At 34.7% G+C, this 25,694-nt stretch overlaps 3 protein-coding genes across 3 annotated transcripts; 2 read left to right on the top strand and 1 right to left on the bottom strand.

The window, feature by feature from the left end:
• The first annotated feature begins 1,404 nt into the window (after window positions 1-1,404).
• LOC114726487 (cation/H(+) antiporter 15-like) lies at window positions 1,405-5,353 on the top strand. Its single transcript, XM_028913093.1, has 3 exons — window positions 1,405-1,692; window positions 2,354-3,358; window positions 3,454-5,353. Exons 1-3 carry the CDS (start codon window positions 1,405-1,407, stop codon window positions 4,630-4,632), a joined length of 2,472 nt encoding a protein of 823 aa, XP_028768926.1. The 3' UTR covers window positions 4,633-5,353.
• A 3,819-nt stretch (window positions 5,354-9,172) lies between these two features.
• LOC114726511 (uncharacterized) lies at window positions 9,173-9,934 on the bottom strand. The gene has a single exon (XM_028913118.1). The coding sequence runs from the start codon at window positions 9,849-9,851 to the stop codon at window positions 9,381-9,383; it is 471 nt and encodes a 156-aa protein (XP_028768951.1). The 5' UTR covers window positions 9,852-9,934; the 3' UTR covers window positions 9,173-9,380.
• An 11,169-nt stretch (window positions 9,935-21,103) lies between these two features.
• On the top strand, window positions 21,104-22,550 carry LOC114726510 (GDSL esterase/lipase At2g30310-like). The gene is made up of 3 exons (XM_028913117.1): window positions 21,104-21,732; window positions 21,846-22,107; window positions 22,197-22,550. Exons 1-3 carry the CDS (start codon window positions 21,124-21,126, stop codon window positions 22,412-22,414), a joined length of 1,089 nt encoding a protein of 362 aa, XP_028768950.1. The 5' UTR covers window positions 21,104-21,123; the 3' UTR covers window positions 22,415-22,550.
• Window positions 22,551-25,694: the final 3,144 nt, after the last annotated feature.

Raw genomic sequence — 25,694 nt, forward strand, 5'->3', positions numbered from 1 at the left:
TTGGCAATTTATCTCAGCCCTTTAATGACTAGGTGTGGCCCATCTGTAACCAATAATTTGATGTCCAAATCAGAACGGGCTTTAAGAAGCACCATAAATCATAATGGCACCTTCGTTATTCTATTCTACTTTCATAATGTATCAAAATTGGCGCCTTTCGACCCAGAAATTCTCAACCGTTTCCGCGACCCACTGCCGCGACGGTAATCAGCCGCGCCGCCACTAGTACAAATCTCCCGCGCCGTGTGATGTGTTGATTTTCCTATTTTATCCTTAAGACTTTGCTTACCATTTCCCCTGTCCCGCTTCCGAAGCAGTCATACCTCTCTTTCTTCTGACATTGCAAGCGAACGATTCAATGATAAAACACAGCTTCTTGAGGTACATTCTTGTCCGTTCGCATTCTTTTGGCGTTCTCGTGTCTCTCGCACGGTTCTCTCACATAATCACTGTGAAAAGGCGGATCCTACGACTCCGACGACTTTTGCTTCTTCCCGCGGAATCTCAATTTCCCCCGTCTGAAAGTACGCGTCCACTCCTCCTCTGGCGAAGGCGGCAAATTGTCTGATTAAAAATGGCGCAGAACCGTTGAAAACTGCACCACCATATTCTACGAATTGATCGCTGAGGAGTATCTCCTACCCAGTTCCGGAGCTATCTGCATCAACACTCCTACCGGCGAGGATATCTTGGCTCTGAAAGAAGCCGGTATCGTTGATTCCTTCGGAATCTTCAAGAAACAGTCGCCTCCTTTTTCGTCGGGGACACCTACGCTTTCGTGTTTCCTGGCAGCTGTGGCCTGCAGTAGTCAACTCGGGCGGCAGAAGCATCAATGGGGCACAAAACCTGCTTATGGCTGAATTTCGAGTGGAACAACCTACTTCCGTTTTCGTTGATACTTTTCATCCAAGAAGTTAATATGATAAAATGCTATTATGTGTTTGTGGCACACCATGTAAACTTGGTTATCAAATGTTACTCCACGAATTGAATAGCGCCTATTTTGCCGGCAAAAAGAAAGCACCTATTTTTTATGATAAATTATTACCAGGATTTTTTCCCTTCAAAGAAATGATTTGCTATATTGACGTAGTAAGATATGATCCTTGAAAATTGAAATCCTTGCAGCTTCTGGGCGTTGAACATTTGACATTGGTTCCATTCTTTATCCAACACCCCCCCCCCCAAAAAAAAGATCTTTTTAGTTTAGAATGACCAAATATAGATATCCATTGTTTTAGCACTTGCCTTATTTTCATTTTCATGTAATCATATCGTAAAAGGAGCCATTACTTGTTGCTCTGTTTCTCTCTCCCTCTCATCCATCCGTGATTTCTGTATTCTCTCCCAAATGGGTTCTCTAACGTTTCCTCTAATCCTCTGCTTCTCGCTCTTCTCATCCCAATGCTTCTTAATGAGTCTCACGCGATTCCTCCCTCTTTGGGAGGACGAGAAAGGTTTGTTCAGAATGCAATTCAAGCGGCAACGCAGGCCCACATCAAGTTTCAAGATTCTTTCATTTGTCATGCCTTCAATCTTCTCAACTCCAAGGGTTTCTTTTTGGGAGATGACCCACTCAACTTTTCTGTTCCTCTCATTTTGCTCCAGCTTTCACTCATGTCCATCTTCACTGGTTTCTTTCTCTTTCTCCTCAAGCCCTTGGGTCAACCCTATATTATTTCTCAAATTCTTGTAAGCTCTCAGCCTGCTTATTATTAATTTCCGTTTTGATGTTAAAATCACAATTAGAATTAATTATTGGTCCTCCATGGGCTGTAACGTCCGGTAATCAGAACCCCATTATAGTTAATCAAGCTGGGTCCTATATTTTGACTTTCAAGATTCATTACAGATTGTATGATCACGTAATCTATCTGTTGACAAATTCTGTACAATATTCTCAGAAAGAGAAACCAGTATAATCAAGGTAGGGAGCTGCAAAAACTGTTCAATTAGAACGAATCGCCTTTTGCTTTTGTAAATACTAAATAGAGACGATGAGGAGAATATTTAGAAACCACAGTCGTTTTAGCCAAGTAATTTTATAAGAGCTGTTACAAATGTTCTGGTAGCCACAATGGTAGGTCCTATCAAGATCCTAACTTGTTCTTTTAGTTGCTTAAACACTGGCCAATGGGTTAACGCACTTTTAGTTGTTAACAAGGTTATACATTATAAGACTAGCAGCCACCGAACTCTTCTATTTTGCCCAGTCTCGTTCTGTTATCTGATAAGTTATTTTGAGTTTGAAACATGAAACCCTACTAGTTGTAATTCACACAATCACTTTTTATGCGTTAAAGTTGATGCCAGTGATTTGTGTCTAATTTCTTCAGTGATCTCTGTTCACTAGGGCGGTTTGACTTTAGGACCTTCAATTCTTGGGCGCAACTCGGAATTTGCCAAGAGAGTTTTCCCACCCAAAGGAAAATGCGTGCTTGATACCTTTGCTTTTTTCGGCTTAATGATATTCGTCTTCCTAGTTGGCATAAAGATAGATCCTACCATCATTTCTAGATCAGGTAAAAGGACCTTGGCCATGGGAGTTTTGGGTTTCATTGTTCCGTACACCTTAGCCCAAACGGTTGCCTTTATCGTCAGTCAATTTTTTCCATTGGATCAAGATATTGCTGAGGCGCTTCCTATTGTGGTGGTAATTGCATCTATGACAGCGTTTCCAGTGATAACTTGTTTTCTTGCTGAACTCCATATTCTTAATTCAGAGATTGGGCGCTTGGCCTCTTCTTCTTCACTCGTTTGTGATGTTTTCCACTGGTCATTCATGGCAATTCAGTTTTCCTCAAGATTAGCCCACACACAGTCAATAGGAGTATGTTTTGAAATTTTCTTGGCAACCGCTCTTCTTATTTCTTTCATCATGTTTGTTGTGCGTCCAGCAGCATTATGGGCAATTCGACACACCCCAGAGGGAGAACCTGTTAAGGAAATCTATATTTTTGGGGTCCTCTTGACATTTTTGATCAGTGGATTCATGGGCCAACTGCTTGGCATCCATGCATATCTTGTGTCTTTCGTGCTAGGGTTGGCTATACCAGATGGGCCTCCGTTAGGAGCTGCACTGGTAGACAAGATTGACTGCTTTGTTTCTGCAGTGTTCCAGCCTATTATTTTTATCGTATGTGGATTAAGAACAGATGTTTTTGCCATAAAGGAGCTGAGGAATGTGGGTGCAGTTCATTTAATAATTTTTGTTGCCTTCTGTGGGAAGATTGTAGCAGTACTATTGCCTCTCCTTTTGTGTAGGATGCCTTTCCGAGATGCTCTTTCTCTTGGTTTTGTTATGAACTGCAAAGGCATTGTTGAACTGGCCTTGTTGATTGACTGGAAATTAGAAAATGTAAGCCATTTTTTTAATTCATTCATTACATAAAACTTAGTAGAGTTTATTTATTATATGCTAAATATAACAGGAGTGCTTCTTTGCATTTGCAGACCATGAGTGAGGAATTTTATGCAATTATGATCATTTCTGTCATGCTCGTAACTGGGATTGTATCGCCTGTTGTCAAGATCCTTTATGATCCATCAAGGAGGTTTCTTGCTTATAAAAGAAGGACAATTTTGCATCATAGCAACAATGAACCTCTGCGAATTCTTGCATGCATTCACAAACCAGATAATGTCTTGGCAATTCTGAACCTTCTTGCTGCTTCCAATCCCAACATAAAAAGCCCAATTGATTTAGTTGTGCTCCACCTTGTTAAGCTTGCAGGCCGTGCGTCCTCTCTACTTGTTGCGCATGTGCCACGGGAAAATACTTCTCGACATTATCCAACTGAGTCTGAGAAAATTTTCGACTCATTTGTGAAATTTGAGCATGAGCATGGAGGCCTGGTTACTCTGTGCTGCTATAAAGGCATCTCCCCATACGAAACAATGCACAATGATGTGTGCTACATGGCACTTGAAAAGAGAGTAACCTTTATAGTCATATCATTTCAGAAGAAGTGGATACATGGAAGGAAACCTGTGGCATCATTTCCCTTCAAGCACTTGACTAGGAATGTTCTAGAGAAAGCTCCTTGCTCAGTTGGGGTCCTTGTGGATCGTGGCAATCAACGAAGCTTTCGGGGTGATCATTGTGCCAGGGAACCAACATATCAAGTATCAGTGTTCTTCTTTGGAGGAGCAGATGACCGTGAAGCCCTTGCCTTGGCAAGGCGCATGTTGGAACAACCCAATGTGCATATAACACTAGTTCATTTTTCTTCTCCTTCAACAGAGATTGTTGCCGGTACAGAAAGGAGCAAAATGCTTGATACCCAGATCTTGAGTGACTTTAGGCTCAGCGCCTTTCGGAACGAAAGAGTTTCTTATAAGGAAGCCCAAATAATGGATGGGAGGGATGTGCTTTCAACTGTTGAAGACATAGACACTGTTTATGACCTTGTTATGGTTGGAAGAAGGCATGGGGACTCAAATCTGATGTCTGAACTTAAGAATTGGAAGGATGGAGAATTGGGAACTGTGGGAGAGATTCTTGCCTCCTTAGACATTGGAGCTAAAACTGCAGTTCTTGTAGTGCAACAGCAAACCAGATTCTGGGGACTACGTGACCCTGAGGAATCAACACAGCTCAGGAGAGAAAGAATAGAAACTTACGGCGTTTGATCACAATTAATTTTTTTTTTTTTGCCCCCCCCCCAACCCTTTTGCATCTAAGTTCATTCTGAATACTAAGTAGAGAAGTGATAGCATTTCAATCATTACTAGTTCCGAGCTGCGGGTGGGTGGAAGGAATCTTATTGAATCACTGTAAAGCCATCTGCCTTGAAATAGGGAGGCCCCGTTGATGGAGGATATCTTTACTACGGAAAAGATTAAGGCAGTTTTTTTTTTTAGGTTGAAATTTTACTGGGAGGTTCTCCAATAGAAAACATAACACATGCAAGACTTTCTTTGGAAAAATCGATTATAGAGTGAAATGCTAAGCAGTAAAAAGAAATCCAACTTGATAATCTGATATACTGGTGGCTATTTTTAAATTAATGGGACACGTTTTTTCGTGTACTGCTAATGCACAACATTTGAAGTAATGAGACACACAATTAATAACTAGAATGGCGTGGAAAGATACATTTGTGAAAGAAATAGGAAACTAAAGGCAGATATTGCTGCTTGATGCGATCAAATTTGAGGAACAGAGGGTTTGTGAGCCGGGGGACATTGCATCTTAATTAATCAGCGAAGCGTACCATTGCAGAGAAAAAGCAAAAAGCAAGCAGCATGCAACTAAGGAAGACAAAAATACGAAGGGTGGGAAGAAGAATGTCGGGAATAGGATTTGAGTGTTGGTAAAGTGAAGAAAAGGAAGGAAGCATAATGCAGAGCTATGGATTTTGTAATAGGAAACTGAAGACATAAATCTGAGCTTTTCAAGTGGGAGATATTGCATATGCCACCCGCTAAGTAAACCAGGTGGAAACAGTTGCAGCCATGAAAAACGAGGATGCTTCATTATAAATTATAACTTCCGAAGTCGGCTTCAATCACCCCACCCTGGTTTCATATACTGATATTATATATAACCGCACAACTAGAAGCACTCATCGTGGTACGGATAGGACCTGGGATGGCGGTCTGCATGTTCCTTAATTTCTTGTTCTTTCTGGAGCCTGTTTCCCAGTGCCGGCCTACGTATGCCCAATACAAATTTACAAGAAAATATTCACTCTTCTGCTTTATAAGGTACTACTTCCGGTTCTAATTATAAGACTTTATTTATAGATTACAAACGAGGTCTTATAATTAGGATTCGAGGTAGTAAATTTTTTTTTTGTTTTTTAACAATTTTTTTTTTTATCTTTGGTAATCAAATAACATACAGTATAACATTAAAACAACTGTAGTTAGACCGTGCATCTTGATTTGTGAATGATCTTGAAGAAAAAAATTAATAAATCCGTGATTCCGTGCAATTAAACTCAGATTTGGACTTTGATGAGCCTATGTACTTTAATATTTAAGAATCTTTGTTAAAGTAGTATCTTACAAAAGTAAGATGCGCATAGGTTATTATTTATATATGTTAAGTACAGCTGTATGTGTAGTTTCACTTTGACTTTCATTTCATGTCACTTGAAATAAATTAAAGGAGTGCTTAGAGAATTCGTTTTGGGTTGTAGAATATGCTCTCCGGGTATCGGTTATTATTATTATTATTTTAGCAAGTAATCAATTTAAAGTTACATGTGGTTCGTACGGATAGGCAGAGAATTGTTCTAGCTAGGTGTGTGATGTATGTTTTGTGCTTGGTCTTGTCATAATTATGAGCCTAGCTTGATTCCCAAAACAGATAAGAAGCACTTGAAGTAGAAGGGAATAGCACTTTGATGTCTTATATATGTTTCATATCACTTAAAAGATGTAGTCACCTGCTAATATTCGATTATTGATAAAGGAAGAGAATTAATGGAGGTGACAGGGGAAAAAGAGATAAAATTAAATAAATATAATGTGACATTACTCATAAAAAAGATGAAGGGGATTACTAATTAGGAGATAGATATTGATGGATTGAGACGTTGCCCTAAAAAGAAAGGTGCTCTTCCTCTTGTGGATTCCCTTATGGATGGTGGATTATTATTTTGCCACCATGCACCAACTTATTATTAGGTTCTTCCTCATCATGTGACTTTGGATCTATGCACTTTCATTCTCCATTTCCAATCAATCTTCTCACCACTACTTCCAAATCTTCAGGTGTAAGCTGCAAAATATTATTCTTTAATTTCCCCCTGAACTTTCAATTTTGTTTTTTTTTCCCCTCCCAAAATGCTTTATCGTGTGAAATGATGCAAACAGTACAATGGCATAGCCAAAAAAATTGTGATCAAAATTGAGATAGTGAGTGAGTAAATTATTGAAAAATAAATATCATGAAAATGCCTCTTTTCCCGAGCAACAAATACCTTTGAATAATTTTTAGTCTTAGTTATGTTTTTATAAAATTATAAAATTTAATTCACATTAATAAATCAAAATGCATTATTATTTTATAATGATCAAATACGTATAATAATTAATATTTATGTACTAAATAAATAGTATGTAAAGAATTGAAGATGATATAAAATGTAAAAATAGAAGCAAGTGACAATATTTATAAATTATGAAAAGTGAGTGTGACCTTAAATATGGTGGAATACAACATGCATCTACCTGACTAAATACATATAATTCTAGTATATACCAGTATATGTAATTAAAAGGATGTTTAGATAAAAATAAAATTATAATTTTAAAAAACAGAAAAGTTTTTTTAAAAACACTTCTTGAATAATCCAAACATCCCCTAAAGCGATTAAAGGCCTACACAATTACTGACTACTTGTAAATAGGGACAATGAATGGAGGAAATTAAGCTTTAAGAGAAGGGTTGATGAGAATTATATGTGGATGGTGAAAAAAGAGTAGCTATGAAATAATGGAATGGGAAGCAAGGAGGGAGGAGAAAGAGGGGAAATGTTTGGTTAAGGCGATGCAGGAATGAATTAGTGGCGTAAACTCAGCGTCTTGATCTCCTTTCTCCTAACCACCACTTCCCTTTTCCCTCTCCTCTCCTCTCCTCTCCTCGGGATCTCATCTCCCTACAATTCCCTCCTTTTCATTCATTAATTAATTCACCTCTTCCCTCTTTTCTTCTTCTTTTTAAAACAAAACATATCAACCCCGACTTTAATCTCGATCTTAATTACCTCACAAACTATCTCATTATTACATTATATTCACATTTCACCACTTTAGCTCTCAGCAGGGGCAGTCAACTGTTAATATAATAACAGTGCATGAGTGAGTTTGGGGTTAATTACAGAGAAAGCAATATGTATGGGGGGCGGGGGAATAGAGATCAAGAGGGAATCCCACGTGAAGCAGCAGTATTTATATTACTTAACGCACGATGTGCCAGCTTGTTCTCATTTGTTTTTATCCCCTCTCCTTATTCCTCATCAACGCCTTCCATTTTCGTTTACTTAACCTTACCTATTTCTTATCTTTAACCTTGTTCAATCACTTCTGCATATAGTAAACTTCATCGCATGCACACACACACACACACACTCTCTCTCTCTCTCTCTCTATATATATATATCCCCTTCTTCCCATGAATCTGTACTGTCTTATGGAGATCCAAACTATCTCCTTCCACTCCTATAAGCTAGCGCCATGTTAATTAATTTAAATTTAGATGTGCATGCAAAAACAACTTCCATGATGAAGAGCTTCCATCAATATGAAATTTCTTTAATTAATTGGTTATAGTGGCCATCTAGTTGTACCAATGACCCATGGCCTTTGAATTGACCCAAAAATGTAAAGATTATATTTAATTAACACACAAGGCCGGGGCGTGAAGTGCGCAAAGCCTAGGCTCGTAATCATTAACATTAATTAACACATAATCCGTTTTAATATTGTTGCTGTTACCACAATTCCCTCCCTTTGTTGCCTCAACGTTTACTATTATTATAATTTCTCATGCCCGATCAGTCTTATATTTTTGACTTCTTGATATGCGCAATAATCGTTTATCTTTTGATTTAGATATTTTGTTCCTAATCTTAATTATCACCAAAACGCTAACTAGCTAACAGTTTATCAACACAATAGCAGCAAATAGTAATTCATGACAAGTTAAGCCATTCTATATTAGTAATTGATAACCAGATTTCTCGGGAAGACATGTGTCCAGCAAGCATGTTCCATCTGGTTAGATTAGCTCATGGAACTTAATTAAGCCCCGCTTCATCATTGAAGTTATGGATCTGGCATTCAAACTCTCATCATTTGTCCCGCCGTTAAACAATGGATCAATAACGCCTAAACAATTTAGGGTGAACAAATACTAGCTATAATCAATAACGCCTAAACAATTTAGGGTGAACAAATACTAGCTATACTCATTTCAAGTCATATTTGATTCATTAAATTAAATTAAAAGTTTTCACTTAGGCAAGTTTCGTTATAAGTTTTCATTATGGGTTTCAAATAACAACAAAGGGAAGATATTTGCAAGAAATCTGTGATTCAAAGGGCACAAACTTGAATATCCGTCAGGCCGGTGGTTTTTTTTCCCATAGAAGTGAAAAGATTAAAGCTTGATCAAATCGAATAAGCAGCCAAAAACAAAGAAGGAAATCAAAAGACAATATTGACAAGGTAAATTTTTGTTTATCCACAAAACCAAAAACCCACGTACATTTGTTTTCAAAAGGGACACCAAAAAGGGCAAAAAAGAGAGTACATCATTCTTCGCTCTCCTCCAATAATTGAAACCATTTTTGGTTCCCCAAGAAAGCCAGATTCCGTCACCGGCAAACTCAAACACCGACCACCCCCCCCCCCAAACAAAAAAAGGACTAGTCCTCAGAGATACTCTCTAAACGAGGCTTCCATATTCCCGCGTGGCCGCTTCGGCGATCCCTGCGGGAAGATTTCTTCTCGGAGGAGGCAATATCCGCAGAGAGTACTGCGAGATGTTTATCACATTGAGAAGACAAAACAGTATGGCTACTCTTCTTCTTGCTGCTGATCTTGTTCTTCTTGGAGGAAGTAGTCTTCTTATTGTCGGGGACGGAGGAGGATGGGATCAAGAAGTAGATGCTGCCTCGCTTGAGCTCGGTATCCGGCGAGAGGACGAGAATCCGGCGAACGACTCCCTGGGAAGTGGGTTTGGTTAGAACGTGATTGGGATTGGCTTTGAGGACCTCATCGGCGGTGATGGGACCGGCGAGTTCTTCAACGAAGCCGTTGAGATGGACTATTCGGATCAAGTCAAGAGCACCGCAGGGAAGAACGCAAGCCAAACAGCACCTTAAGCTGTTCCCCATTTGACTGTAATAATAATGGTTTTGTGGAGAAAGAGAAGAGAGAAAGAAAGAAGGATATGATATCTGAGGTTGTGTGAATATTTGAACAGGACCAAGTTTGAAGGGTGAGGCTTGTATATATAGCAACGATCCTGCTCATAACTTTAACAATGATGGTCGTAATTATTATTATTATTATTATTCATCTGAATTGACGAAACTGCCCTCCCTGACATTATGACATTGAGTGCTTTTCAATTCATATGGACATGGCATTTTGGATTTTTATAATTCTCATTCTTCTTTTGTTTATCTCCTTTTCCCCCTTCTTGGTCTACTCTTTCTTCCTTTTTTTTTTTTTGGGGCCTGGCCCTAGTCTTTTCTCAAATATATACGATTAAAGAATCTGGCAGAATGAATTTATATAATTTTTTTCATAAAAAGAAGATTTTTATGTAGTTTTTAACAAAAGGAAGAATTTTATTAGATTTCTATGTAGTTAGTTTTACACTTTTCTTTGATTTTGCTTTCATAAGGTAGAAATTTGAGTCGATCAGATGAAAAATTTTATTTAAATTTAATTTATATGACTTTGGATGAAGTAATAATCGGGGACTCACTCAAATTAAAGGTGGTGGAGCAGGTTGCTTGAATCTGTCATATTCACCTGACCGAAGCCAAGCCGTGGTCTCTTCTTCTTAAAAATTAATTGGTTATATTTGTATAGAAATATCTAAATAATTAATAATGCTATACAATGAATATAGGATAAACTTACGCATTTAGAATAATTACATCTTACATTTGGGAGAGGAATTGTGTGTGATTTATATATTATTTTATTTATTATTTAATTTTATATTACCTTTAAGCCGTTATATTAGATACATTCAGTATTATATATATATATATATATATATATATATATATAGGGGATTTCTTTTTAGGCCTCGATATAAATAAAAGGGATTTAATTTAGGTCGACTATATTTACACGTAAGAGATCTAAGCAGAGTTTGTGTTAACGATTTTTTGACGACTTCTGACTATAGAGCATATAATTTGTGCATTATCTTTGTTTTTTAATATAATATCCAGTGGACTAATTTGACAAAAAAATAAAAAAGTTACTATAAATTACTTTAGACTATTTATATTTATTATTTTTTAAATTAATTTGTTTTACTTATAAATTGATATATAATCTAATTATTCACATAAATATTTTGAAGAAATAATGTATTATATGCTATAATTAAATAATTTAATAACTTTCTTAATCCTCTAAATTAGTCCATAGTACATAATTAAAATTACTACTTTGATCCTTATTAAAAAAAAAACTCTCTCTGGTTTAAAATATAAGCTAATTTTATATATTTATGTTTATTAATAAATTAGTTAAAATCAGTTTAAAACAATAAATATGTAATGTATGTTTTTTTCAAATACGTCCTTATTAATGAAAAGAATAAATAAAAGATATAATAATGAATCAAAGAAGAAAGAGAACATATGGGGTAAAATTGAAAAAAAAAACTCATTAAATACTTAGACAAAAATAAATGTTATCTTATAAAAAAACCAAACCCATTCAATAAAAAATTAACTTATATTTTAAATCGGAGGGGTACTGTTTTGATTTAAAAAAGGAAATAATCAAATCACAAATTCCAATGAACTGAGAACTTGGTTGATTATTAATTAAGATCAACAAGATCCACAAGTTGCCATTGAAAGAAAATGTTGGGGTCTGAGCAAGAGGCACGTTCATATGATAGAACGGACAAAGAGGGAAAAGGGAAAAAAGCAATAAGAGGGATTAAATTAAAAGCCTTTCCTAATTAATCTTATGCACCGCAATAAATAAAGACAAACTACTCTGAAAATACGCGTCTAAATGTGTCGTGAAGTAGCAGGATACAATTTACTGCATATAAAATGCTTCATAGTAATGGAGTGATAATTATTAATTAATATGCAAGATAAATACTGTAAAATACGAGTAATAAAAAAGGAATCAATATATATATATATATATATTAGTATAATGGTTTCCTGAACAGATGAGTCACGATGAGTATTGGCAACCTGGTTCTACCGTTTTATATGTTACTAGTCAACAGAATTTCACTCTCAAGCCCATCCTAATTTCCGTGTTTCAATTACCTGCTACTACTTGGTTATTAACACGCACGCACGCACGCACGCACGCACTTATCTTACGGTGTAAAATAAACGATAGCTATATATTAAATAATTAAAAGCTTGATACCTATAGTTTCCAATCAGATGAAACAGCTGGAATAAGTTCCAATATTTTTATTTTGAATTTGTGAAATTAAGATCGGGAGAAAAATGCAAAAAAATCCCACTGAAAATTTTATCGGTGAGAATTATCTAATTCAAAATACTCGTATTGTATAAAATTTGTAAAACACTAATTTTTCTGTATATATAACATTATCGTGTCATTTTTACTAATAGAATTTTCAACCAGAGATTTTTCTCAATTTTTTTATTAGAAGAAAATGGGGAAAAAGTTCCCAATTGAAAATTTTTTATTTGAAGATATCAGTATAAAAATAAACTTCTACTTTTCACAATTATTACTATATTTAAAAGTTTCCCTTCGCAGTATTCTCTATTACTTGTTATCTTAAGAGTTTACAATTTAAATAATTTTAAATGTAATTCTTTTAATCATAATTCTTTCATATGTATGATATATACACATAATTTTATTTGAATAAGGTTAATTAATATCCGCTGCATTAATAATATAAATTAAATTTAACATAAGCTACAACATGAATGAAACGTTCACAAATTTAAAATATAATTTTCTCTTAAATTAGTGATTTATTCTGAAGGTGTTTGGTGGAAAAGATGTCTCATTGGACCAGTCTGGCTGGTGACTCAACGTAATTATTGATACTAGCCATTATCATGTTCATCGTTGCACGTAGCCCTGAAATATTTTGTCGAAAATGAGAACAATTTTTTTAAGATAAATGTGGACCTGTACATTTAGGCTAATATAGAGTTTCTTATAATTGAAGTAAATGGGGGCTACAATGATGTGATATGCCATTTTTGCGACGAAATTAATCAGATTATGTGATGGAAAATATTATTGATCATAGTGTTTTACGTTTTTCTTTGGATCAGAATACGCGTTACGTTTCTGCGAAAACAAAGCATTTCTGACATGTCAACCATCCCATTGTTGGTCTCAATTAAGTTCATTCATTCGACTGGAAAAAAAAAATTAATATTACTAAGTTTTCCATGATTGTCCTTTTTTGTACTGAAAATTAAATTAATTTATTAATTGAACTCGTAGCTGGCTATTTCAATCATGGATATAAAAGAGGTAATACATGCATGATTGTCTACAGTGAGGTTATTCTGTCAGGGTTGCTTTATACTTTCTTCATAAAATGAGTCTTATATTTATAATCAGAGGGGTATATAAATATATATTATGAGTACAAGTATTTTGTGTTATAAATTTTTTTAATATAAGTATATATAAATATCCTCTCATTGAAAATAATACTACTCGAAACACTGTTGGGTATTATATGGGCACCTCTTCCACATGAAATTTAGACTTTTTGCCACGTTTTCATTTCTATTATTAGATCCAACCCTGTTGATACTTTGTGATATAACTTGTAGAATACTACCCCTGATCCTTATTATAAGACCTCATTTGACTTTTTGTTTAGTCATAATTATAAGACCCCAATCCATTTTGTCTCTTATATTTATACATTTTTTTCCAAAATAATCCTTCTAATAATGATAGTTCTAGCCAATACACTTAATTAGCAAGGATATTTTAGGAATGACAACACTTATTTATTACAAATAACTAACTTAACTTACTTTTTTAATCTTCTCAAATAAGTCAACTGGGTCTTATAATTAGGACCGGAAGTAGTATATAATATTTCTGCCTAATTATTTGATATGGTAGGCGTGATATTTCGAGTTCTTCTCTATTAATTGCTCGATTTGCGGTATAATTAATTGTTCAACATTTTTAGCTGTTTATTTAGTGCTAGGAGTTGCGTACGTACCCCTTATCTTCTTTGCAATCAGAAAATCACAAGACAAATCTACCCGCGTACCTCTACGCTCTCCAAACACATCACGTTCATCAAAATAATATCAATAACAGAACAATAGTACTTTAATTATCATTCTATCATGTATCCATATTATATAATGATAGAACATTAATGCTTATAATTAAATCTGTTTATGCACATATATTTTTTTCAAAGAATTGAGGAAAATAAAAAATCCTAACAATTGAAAAATTGCGTATAGAAACTCATTTACAAAAACTGTTACATTTACTTATCAATTATTATCAAAATCAATAGTAATATTGTAAGGGGTCTCTATTTGCAATTTTTCTATTTTTAATAAGCTTTTTTGCGTGGGGGAGCTAGTAATCTATAAATACTGTAGATGCACAAAATATTTACACACATATCATCCAATCAAATTTGAGAAAATACTAATTTCTTATATTTTAAGATCAGTGAAATATGATATACAATAAGTAATAGTATCTCAATTACATCAGAGTACATAAACTAGCTCTCTCTGAACAAAAATCATTTTTTCTAATGATGCCTAAATTATACATATAATTATATGTATATCGTTATTGAGTCGAAGGCATTAAACACTATTTTTTATCCTAATTATAAGACCTCGTTTAAACGACGTCTTGTAACTAGGACCGGAGGTAGTATATTAAAGTGATATATAAATTAATTGACCAGTATTTAAGGAATTATATATATATAGCATATGTATGTTTTATTTTCCCCTTAGGAGGCTTTGTCAGATAGTGAATTAGGGTATAAGTGAAACTAAGAGGGGGAAGCTTCGCAGCACTGAGGTTTCCGGCGCCGACCATGGCATCAAAAACCTTAATCAACGTCTGTGTTGTTAACGATGGTGGTGGTTAAGGGGACGCACGAGGCTAAGTCGTCCCATTTACAAGATTCCCAATATTATATATATAATGCCCTTTGATTTAATTAATTAAACACTAAAGAGAAGGGTTTTGATGAGGTCTATATACTATTAATCCCATTATTGAACAACGTGACCTTACTCTGTCTTTACACTAAAGCCAAGGTGTAAACCCCTTTTTAATTATTCCTTTCTTCATTTGTATTTTAATCCTCCTCAACTAGTACATCATTATCGCTCCGTAACTGTATCAATCATGGTTAATCATCATCATCATCATCTCTCTCTAATACAACACTGCTACATTTTGATAATTTGAATTAAACTCTCCACTTGGCTTATTTCTCTATCAGTCAAATTCACCCAACAAGGTTTTTCATATCATATTCGTACGTACATCAGTAAGATTCTCTAAATTAGTGCATTTTATACTGATTAATTAATGTAACTGATCTTGTTGCATTATATATAATATTGACCCTATTTAGTATGGAATTAGAAATTACTTAAAACATGTTTAACACAAACCGAAACAAAAATCCTATCATTTACAAATTACTTATAAACTATTCTAAACCAGCCGATAATTAACTTAATAATATTCACATGGATGTCCACCTAAAATCCGTAGGTTGTTTGATACACACGTCAATCAAGTGCATGTTCTTTTACTGACGGAGTTATGGATCCCTAGAAACCAGCATCTCAAGGAACAGGAAGAGAGAACAATAATATACTCCGATATATATATATAGTAACATTTGGCATTCATACGTATGTATAGCTGGCAATGTTGGCTAAAGCGTGAATGGCACTTGTATGTGGGTGTGTGCATATATATATATATATATATATATATATTGCCAAATGGCAGTAAAAGCCAAATCCAATCGCACATTCGCACTAGCTTTACCTGTTAATTTAACGAGGTTCAATGTATATAAAGAGTGACAAAATACCAAAGTTGACGCGTGTGACCTTAAAAGACAAGACATGGAAGGCCATGAGCACAGATTTGATTTAAAATACAGTTGTTACTTTTGCTGACCATTCCTACGAGAACGTGGGGTAACTGCTATTTTTTTTGAGAAAAACTTATTACGTATGTACCAAACTTAGGAGATGTACTGATCAGAGTACTGTTATTAGTAAATTCGATTTCATTATTATTAGATTTGAGAATCAGAACTAGCTAGGGCTGATATTACAGTGGACATAAACTAAGAAAACGACAATTTCTTAGCTCGCAAGCATGTTTCAATTCCCATCTCCCAAAAGATCTCGCATCTGTTCTTTTGTGATAAATTCATTGTATCAAGTAATTTTACATATTTTTGCTAACATTTGCAAACCCTGATCTGCATGATCCGTTTAGGAACTTACATCAGAAAGTAGTTAATAAGTTACTTTTCGATCGATTATTCTTTCATTATTTTGGAGATGATTTTGACTCAATTATTTTAATTGTTAAACATCAAAGAATGATTTCGTTATAATTTTTTTTTGGGAAAAAACGAAAGCTCTTTGTTGCATCTTTGCCAGTGAAAGTAGTAGCACTGATATAATTATTATGTGCCATATTAAAGAAATACGTGATAATGACATGTAACAATATGTTGATTGGGTATCAATTTTCAGTATTTTTTTTATATTTTTATTTTAAACTAGTCAATATGTATATTAACATCTCACTTTCACTTTTCTTACCATGGCCATAAGCACATGATAACTTGAGCCTATCTCATTTTAAAGGGATGATTTATTGGGTTCAAACTAATTAATATCAAAACAATAATTTTGTTTGAGTGGCAATCTCTATTTTTTAATATGCATCAAAGAATTTACAAAATATCATACATGATTCCTTAGCTAATTTAAAGTGAAGACCCGTCAATGATCGAACTCTTCTAGCTTTGAAGATCAATAACATTACGTATTTCCATTTTTTAAATTTGTTGTGGTCTTTTTTTTAAAAGTACAATAGGAAGCATCATTATTTTCACCGCACAACGATTATTGACCACATTATTTTTGTGTAGAACATTCGTCTTAATGACCGATTGAACTAAACGTTAAATACATGGAAAAATATATGAAGTACATTTATAAAAAAAAAAAGGTAAACCTTTTAAAAAGAACTAAGACATGTGAAAAACTAGGAGCTAAAAAAGATAGCGCCATAATTAATATTGATGACCTGAGACATATAAAGCATTTTCATCCACAACTTTTTGGTTAGATTGTTTTGTAAAGATCAATTAATAATTGACAAGTGTGTAAATATATTCATATATATATATATATATATATTTATATATATACACACATAGGAAGGAGGAAGCAGAAGTTACATGGCTGATATAAACAAGCACATCAAATTAAAGTGGGAAGGGACCCAGAAATGCAATTGGTGAAATGAGGATCACTAGGCAAGAAGAACAAGCAAGGCATGATTTCCGGCACCATCCAAATCATGAAATAGTTGGCCAGATTATTAGGGCATCACCTTATGGCTATTTTTTCTCAGGGACCCACGCTTGTGTTCCTGAATCTATGGTTTTTTGTTTTGATTTTCTTATCTGATATCATCCTAAAGGGCAAATAATGTGTATATAACTAGTTAGATTTTGTAGATTCAACTTCTAGTGTGTGGTATACGGAACCTGCCTTTTCTTCCATCAACCTGATGTGTTTCTCTATATTTATCTATCCTCAATATCCAAACATAGTTGGCTCAAGACGAGCTTGATCATCGTTGCATGTATTGAAATCTTGAAATTGACCTTTGATAGTTTTGTTTCTGATCCATTGTATGAGTATCCATCAACGTAAGGGCTAGATGGGAATTAGCTTATAAATTTTACGTATCCATTATTACAGCAACCAGATCAGTATATATCTGAATCAAACGGTGTGTATATATGTATGATTCCAAGATTTCAAAATAAAAAATAGATTCAAGCTAGGAAAGCCAATACATGCACACGTTTAAGTGTTTAGATACATGGACTAATGCGAAAACTACATATGCATTAATGACGGAAAAGAAAAAAGGCCAAGGCCTCAATAACAGGCGAGGCTGGAAAGCAATAGAGTACTAATTGCATTTTAAATGTTGTACTATACCTAAAACCTAAAACAAATCCTAATTAACAATGAAGAAATGAAAGGCACATAGAATCATATTTGGAGTGGATATCAGACAGAGATCCTACGTGTATAATAGTTAGATTAATTAAAAAGATTGTTCGGCGCATTTCTGAAAGCACAAAGTTAAGCATATATACAATGTGAATGCATATATCTTCAGCTTTTTGCCACATTGTTAATTAATTTGATGAGTGGGAGTATATCAGTAGCAGGTCAGATTGTACTTCCTTCTCTTTCTGATTATTATATACCAGATGGATGTTTAAAGACATTGAATGGCATCTTGAAGTCGTTTTGAAAAGTGGTATTACAGGAAACACAGGAAAAAAACTGACATAAAAACCAGCCATGCTCTAACCAAGACCTGCAAATTTATGATAAGTCCTTATGCAGGTCGGATATCTTGGGCATATATAACTTCATCAAATTTACGAAATCTTACTAATTACTTCAGAGTTGAAGTCCAATTTTGCTCTCATAACTTAAGCGTAGTGGGTGCCCAAAAGTTAAGGATAGTGCCTTTACGGTCAACTTTCAAAATACTAGACATTTAGTAATAGGATAATATTACACCCTTCTGAATATTTAAGAGGCCACACAGCACCACTCTTAATTTTAGAGTCTGTTTGGCTCAATGAGAGGAAAGGGAGAAGAGGGATTTTAATAAAGGAAAGGAGAGTGGAAGAATTTTAATGTTACTCTGTTTGGATTTATAAAAAGGGAGGGGAGGAAAGGAGTTTTAATATTATCTTGTTTGGTTCGTGAGGGGAGGGGAGGAAAAAATATTTTAACATGAATAATTTTGCCCTTATTTTATTTAAAATTATTTTTTCAAATTTTATAAAATTTAATAAAATAGAATTGTAAATAATATTTATATATTGAGCAATACTTATACCAAAATTCTAATATACTCTAGAGCATGAAGTATTATTGGAAAGAAAGCTGGAGTAATATTCAGGCACAACTTGTACTATATCAAATCCTTCTCCCTCTCTTTCTTTTCCTTCAAATCCCTCGTAACAAACACACCCTTAGGGTGCCAAGCACACTTTAAAAAAAATTCCAGAAGCAAAATTGACTTTAACCCATTTACTTTATTATCTGTACATTCCAGAATTGTAATCTAACGCAACCAAATATCTTGCCACTAAATGGCTCCTTTACAACTGGACTTTCAATAGCCTAAAACATTTATCATATTGGACCAGCAATCAATGATGTTTTTAATGGGTTTGTTAAGTAGGCCTGCAACTTTTGGAGCTGCAACCAGAACTGAATATGACAGTCTTGTAAGGGCCCTCAAAGTACTCCATAGGCGTAAGGACAGAGACCCCATCTTATTAATGACGAGCCCAACTAGGCAAGGAGAGGATCTTTTCTTATCTCTATCTTGCTTCCAAAGGCCTGTTTGGTTTGAGAGGAGGGAGGGGTAGGGGAGGTTTCATCCTCACCTTATTTGGTTTGATTAAAAAGGAAGGAAGGAGAGGATATTTAATGATCCCTTGTTTGGTTCAAGGAGGGGAGGGGAGGGATAGTAATAATCAATTTACCATTTGACCCTTACATATTAGTTTATGTTTTTTATTGATATATTATATAAATTAATTTACATCTTAATTTAAATCATATAATTTAATAAAAATTCAGTCTTATCATGTTAATATGTGTATTAAAAAATTGGTACAGTAATTTTTTATTCTGATTAATATAATAATATATTTAAAATAATCAAATTAACAAATTTTATATGCTCTAAGAAAAATGAAATTTTATTCTCTTTAGGCTATTTTTTTTCCAGCTTTAAAATATATTTAATAAATAATATATTTATAAAAAACAATTAATTTTATAATATTATAATTTTTATTTAAATAATTTTTTTATTTTTAAATAATTTTTATAATATATTTTTAATTATAATAATGTATATATTTTTTATTTTTTTACTTAGGATAATATATTTTTTATTTGAAATAAATATTATAATAATATGTTTTATGGGTAGAAGTGGAATATTAAAAAAACTATAAGGACATAATAGTCCAAAAATTTGGCTCCCCTCCAAAAACCCCCAATTTGGAGGGGAGCCAAAATGGGGGGAGGGAGAGCAGGGGAGAGGACATTTTAGCTTCCTTCCCTTTCAAAATTTTTAACCAAATGAGGGGAGGGGCTCATTTTCCCTCCCTTCCCCTCCAACCAAACACACCCTAAGACGACAAGTCAATTCCATTAATGCATTTTTAGGCTTTATTTTTGGTAATGCATTTTGCGATTTTTTGACTTGCAGATTGCTCTTTTTCTTGTTCATTGATCAAGTACACGACAAAGCAATGTTATTCACTGCTGAATGCGTACTCAAATTTAACAAAGGTTTACAGTAGGTTTGCTAAAACTTTAACACCAGATATTTCAAAATTATTCATTATTCCTCCTGTCCTAAATGTAAAATTTATTTTGTAGTATAAATTACACTATAAAATGAATCTTATATTTAGAACTGGAGTATTATATATTAAGATTCACATTGAATTGATGGGTAAAGTAAGAACTTGAACATTAATCAACAGAGTTATCCATTGCATTTCCCGCACCTGTCCAGCATTTACTCACTTGTTTTTTTTTTCAAGGGGATAAATATTCTGCAGTCTGCACAAAGCACACACTCTGTAATTAATGTCTTTTTTGTTTTTTTTGGTAAGTTAATAATGCTTGTCTTTCAAGGTTAAATTGGTTTGTTAATTGATAATATTGTCTTTAACTAACTTGGCAAAATTCTTATTATATCTATCCTCTGATATTGAAATCTTGATAGGTGAAGTGCAACAGAATAATCCTAGTTATTTATATTAGAAAAATGATGCTAGGTAATGCTAAGAGAAATTCGCTAGAGATTGTGCTGAAGCAAAAGCACGATCATGACCAGTTCCACAAACTTCCATCATGTCGTTCTCATTACCTAAAATGGTTGGCTTAGCCTCTATCTCACGTTTGGTCCCTTGAAAATGGTTCTCTTGCAATTCAAAAAATCTGTCTCAAAGAAAGGAGCTTTTTGCTTGATAATATTATTTTTTGGCTTGATATTAATTATTGCACCAAAGAGAAACAAACCCTCGCTTACGGGCCGAGAGAAGACTCTGCAATGGCATCCCCCACGACCCACTTCATTCTGGTGCACATATTCACCATTCTTGTTGCTACAAGCCATGCCTGGAAACCCAAGTTCTCATCCATTCTAGTGTTTGGAGATTCAACAGTCGACCCGGGCAACAACAACTTCATTGAGACATTGTTTAAGGGAAATCATTTCCCTTATGGCAGAGATTTCCCTGGTCACGTTCCCACTGGTAGATTTTCCAATGGAAAATTGGTCACAGACTTCATTGCCTCTCTTCTAGACATCAAAGACACCGTCCCTCCTTATCTAGACCCGAATCTATCAGATCATGAACTTCTAACTGGGGTTAGCTTTGCCTCTGGCGGATCAGGACTTGATGACTTGACTACGGTTGCTTCTGGAGTGATCCCCGTTTCCAAGCAAATTGAGCACTTCAGAGAATATGTGGAAAAAATTAAGTGCATTGTGGGGAAAGAAGAAGCTCAGAAGATACTTGGACGCGCTCTGGTTATCATCAGTGCGGGAACTAATGACTTCAGTTTCAATTTTTATGATATTCCCACCAGAAAATACGAGTTTGACATAGATGGATACCAAGATTTTCTGCAGAATAGGCTGCAAATCTTTATAAAGGTAAGGGCTTTATAAAATCTTTAAGCATTGCCTAGTTCTTTTAACAGGTCACAGAAGAACAAGTTAGGACACTTTAAACTGAATCTAACAGATCTTCTTGTGTAAAATTGCAGGAACTATATGACCTTGGATGCAGGAAGATAGCTGTAGCTGGGCTTCCTCCAATCGGTTGCATACCACTTCAGATAACAGCAAAGTTTAAGAATCCGAAGGATAGAAAATGCATAGAGCAAGAGAACTTAGACTCGGAACTCTACAACAAAAAACTGGAAAGACTATTGCTTCATGTGCAAGCCACGCTTCCAGGGTGCAGAGTTGTTTACACAGACATCTACAACCCCTTGGCCAACCTCGTAAATCAACCTGAAAAATTCGGTGAGATATATCATAATTTCACGTGCTTAAACCTCATCTATCCAATAAATTTGTGAACTGATGGGTCTCACGGGCATTTGATCAAACAGGTTTTGAAGTAACGAAGAGAGGGTGTTGCGGGAGTGGCATTGTTGAAGCAGGGCCATTGTGCAACGAACTGACACCGACGTGTGAGGAGTCTTCAAAGTTCGTATTCTGGGATAGTGTACATCCAACTGAAGCAGCGTACAAGTATATTGCAAAGTACATGGAAGCAGAAGTGCTGCCCAAGTTTGTGAATAGCAATAGCAGCGAAATATATTTGTAAATCATGTCCTGAGGTAGGACCAGTCACATGCACAAGCTTCAGTTGTTCAGCTGCGCAATTCTTCTGTTGGCATCTGATCATTATGCAGATTGTTTAATTAATTAATAGAGATCAATAAAGTATCATTCTGTCGTTACTTTTGCGTGTTTTGCATGAAACTTCCTGTGGATTTGGACGCTTTGTTATCTTCTGATATAGTCTTAGTGGGGTCTGAGAACCCCCTTTAGTTTTATGTTCTTCGTTTCTTTGGGTTTAGATCTCTTTGTTAAACAACAACCGAATGAAACTTTCCCCATGATGAAAGACTTTTTTTTCTTTTTTGCTTTCGCACTTGGTGTCTTGGGACAGGTCATCTTTAAAGCACATCAACGGCCCAACTAATTTTGATTGAGGCATGACAAGAAACCATTAAGGTTGACGTGCCTGATTCCTAAGATGTTACATTCCCACATCTTGAACACGAGACTCATGGTTAAACTAGAACAGTTCCAACCAACTGATCTAATCGTCGGGGTTCATGTTGAAAGAGTTTTTTGTCCTTTTTCTATCTTTCTTTCTCCTCATCCCATTCCTATTATTGGATTAAAAAATAAACGGTTAAAATTCTATATTTTATAAAACCATTATTTTTTTCTATCTTCAAGTAGTTTGTAGTTGTGAACTATGTCCAAATTAAGTTTTTTATAGATTGAATTTATTTATTTTTTGTGTAAAGGAAAAAAAATCCAAAAGACGCATAGGGATACAACACCAAACGACTAAGCAGTAATACGCGGACAAAAACATTTAACATATTAAGAACACATTTGCAAGTTGTCGTCGGCATGCCTTACCCGTAAATCCATTTCTATGTTCAAGAATTGGGAATCCCATTGGCAAGTTAGTTCATTTTTACTGCCTGTCAATCAAAATATGCGAAAATCTCACGTCAATGCAAGCCTAATTCTTTTTTTGGCCCCTTAAAAACTAAGATTTCAAACTTCCAAATGATATATGAAATTAATTGGAAATTGAAGCGTTTGATCTCGGACACTGAAGATTTCTTCAAAGAATTCTGGGGGAAATGTACTGAACAGAGACAAGCAAGGTGTTGCGTGATGCAGAAGTGAGTTATGGAGTTACACAATCCATCTGCGGGTGACTGATTCCACGCCATAATTTATGCTCAGCGATTTCTCTCACATAAACGCGTGGTTCGGTAATGATAAGTAGCTGGTGTGCGTAAAACCAAAGAAATGCTCTGGTTGGAAGGTTCTCCGATGGAAAACCAGGTTGGAAGACTTGTCCTTGCGTCAGGCCCATCTCATCTCTATGTCCAAACAGCCAGAGATTACTTTAGCTAGGACTTGTAAGAGTAATGCAGGAGAGGAAGAAGCTGAGACAACACTGGAAAATGCTCTGGTTTTAATCAGTGCGGGGCCTAATAATTTAACTGCCAGCTTCTATATAATCTTGATCGAACACTAGTAGCTACCATGATTTTGTAGTCATTACGCTTCAAACCATTATCCAGGTACCTATAAGATTAACTCAAAACCTTTATATATCAGTCTATCAAACGATGGATTGCGAGAATCTTTCAACTGTCATCTCTCTCACGTCCGAGTTATCACTGGGTTTGCGTAGAATAGGAAGTTTGTAAAGAAATAAAACTCAGACTCCAAATCATCCAATCGAAAGCTCGCAATGCTATTGTCTCAAAGACAACAAGTTCTCCTTGCAAGGAAGCACTCTGGTTAATGCAGGGTTCAGTTTCTGTGATGAACATCTTAAGCTCATTAAATTTGAACTCTCTATATCTCATTTATATAGTTTGAATTTGATTCTTTTTTATTTTTATTTGTTCAAAATAATTATTTTAAAATGTATAGAATCTAAAATAAAAATAATCTCGTAATTATCTTCTTCTTTTTTTAATTTTTTTAAAAATAATTATTAAAGATTTTAAATCTGAACAATTCAAATCAGATATAGACGGTTCAAATTTAATAAGTTTAGAGTGCTCATCAAAATGATGAGTATTGAAACTGATTCTAATTACTGCACACACACGTACATATGACCCATTAATGCACAGGATCAATCACCCTAATAAATGCAGTACAAATTTATGCCTTCATCTGCAAGTTGAATAATACGCCATGATTAGTAGAAAATTATTTTAAAAAAAAATATACCATCCATAAATCATAAATTGTATGACATGATTGAGATCATAAATCTGTATCTATAGTTATTATATGATTATTTTGTGGAGCTGCACTGTTATTGATAAAAAACCTATTCTTCTGTCAACTGTATCAAAAGGATTAGTTTGTACGGCTACATGACCTTTCGTGCTATGACCAAGTAACTCAATCTCTGCAGGTATTATGGTTTATGGGGATGCAAATTCACAAGTGCCAATGATGCCTGTTTCACCGGCAAATCACACTTTCACCGTTCCAAACCATGCAGCTATTGCCTGCATTTTATATATTTGTCGTGTAGAGATTGGTCATACGCTTCCCGGCGAAGAAAGATGAGATTTGAGAACCATGATTATGATATATATTGCAATTAAGATATTTTTTAAAGGGAAACAACATTTTATTTTTGTCCACAGAAAATTACAGGAAACTTCAGTAAAAACATAATTTATACATCACAAAGATGGAGTCTGTAATTGCCAAGTTTGCTCATAGCATAATTCACGCCCTGCTATTGACCTTCTTGACCCTTCATCTAGCTAACGCATTTGCCTTTATATACGTGTACGCACACATATATATCTTTCGATAATTTTACAACTTTTCGAGTTAACATCTGATATCTGATTACCTGAATTGGAATTTGAATTAGTGTCAATTGTTTGCAAATGAGTCGATTTATTTATTTTTTCGTTTTTGTTCTTCTATCTTGGTGCAGCAAGATTGATTCAATGATCGCTGTCATTCAATACTGCGTCGGCCGTATTCAGATTTCAGAGGAGGCAACTTCAGAGAATCTTCTTTTCGTCTTTAGTTGGCAGCACAAGTATAAATATATACATGTGTGTGTGTGTGTTACAGAAAAGCGGGTAGAATGGAACGCAGGGCCACTGGAGCAGGGCGCAGTGTTAGGTGTCTTTCCTTTTAATAAAGCACTATATTCTTTTTTGGTTTTTTTGGTGAAAAATAAAGCACTATATTCTGCATGAACGAACGTCTTGAGCTACTCAATTTGACTAGCTTTGTCTCCTTTTCTACTAACTTACAAAAGCAAAGATGAGAAACCAAATCTCGTTTGCCGCCATTCAAAA

Source organism: Neltuma alba, unplaced genomic scaffold (assembly GCF_004799145.2).
Source record: "Neltuma alba isolate B1F8T4 unplaced genomic scaffold, ASM479914v2 tig00012379_pilon, whole genome shotgun sequence".
In the NCBI taxonomy this organism is placed as follows: Eukaryota; Viridiplantae; Streptophyta; class Magnoliopsida; order Fabales; family Fabaceae; genus Neltuma; species Neltuma alba.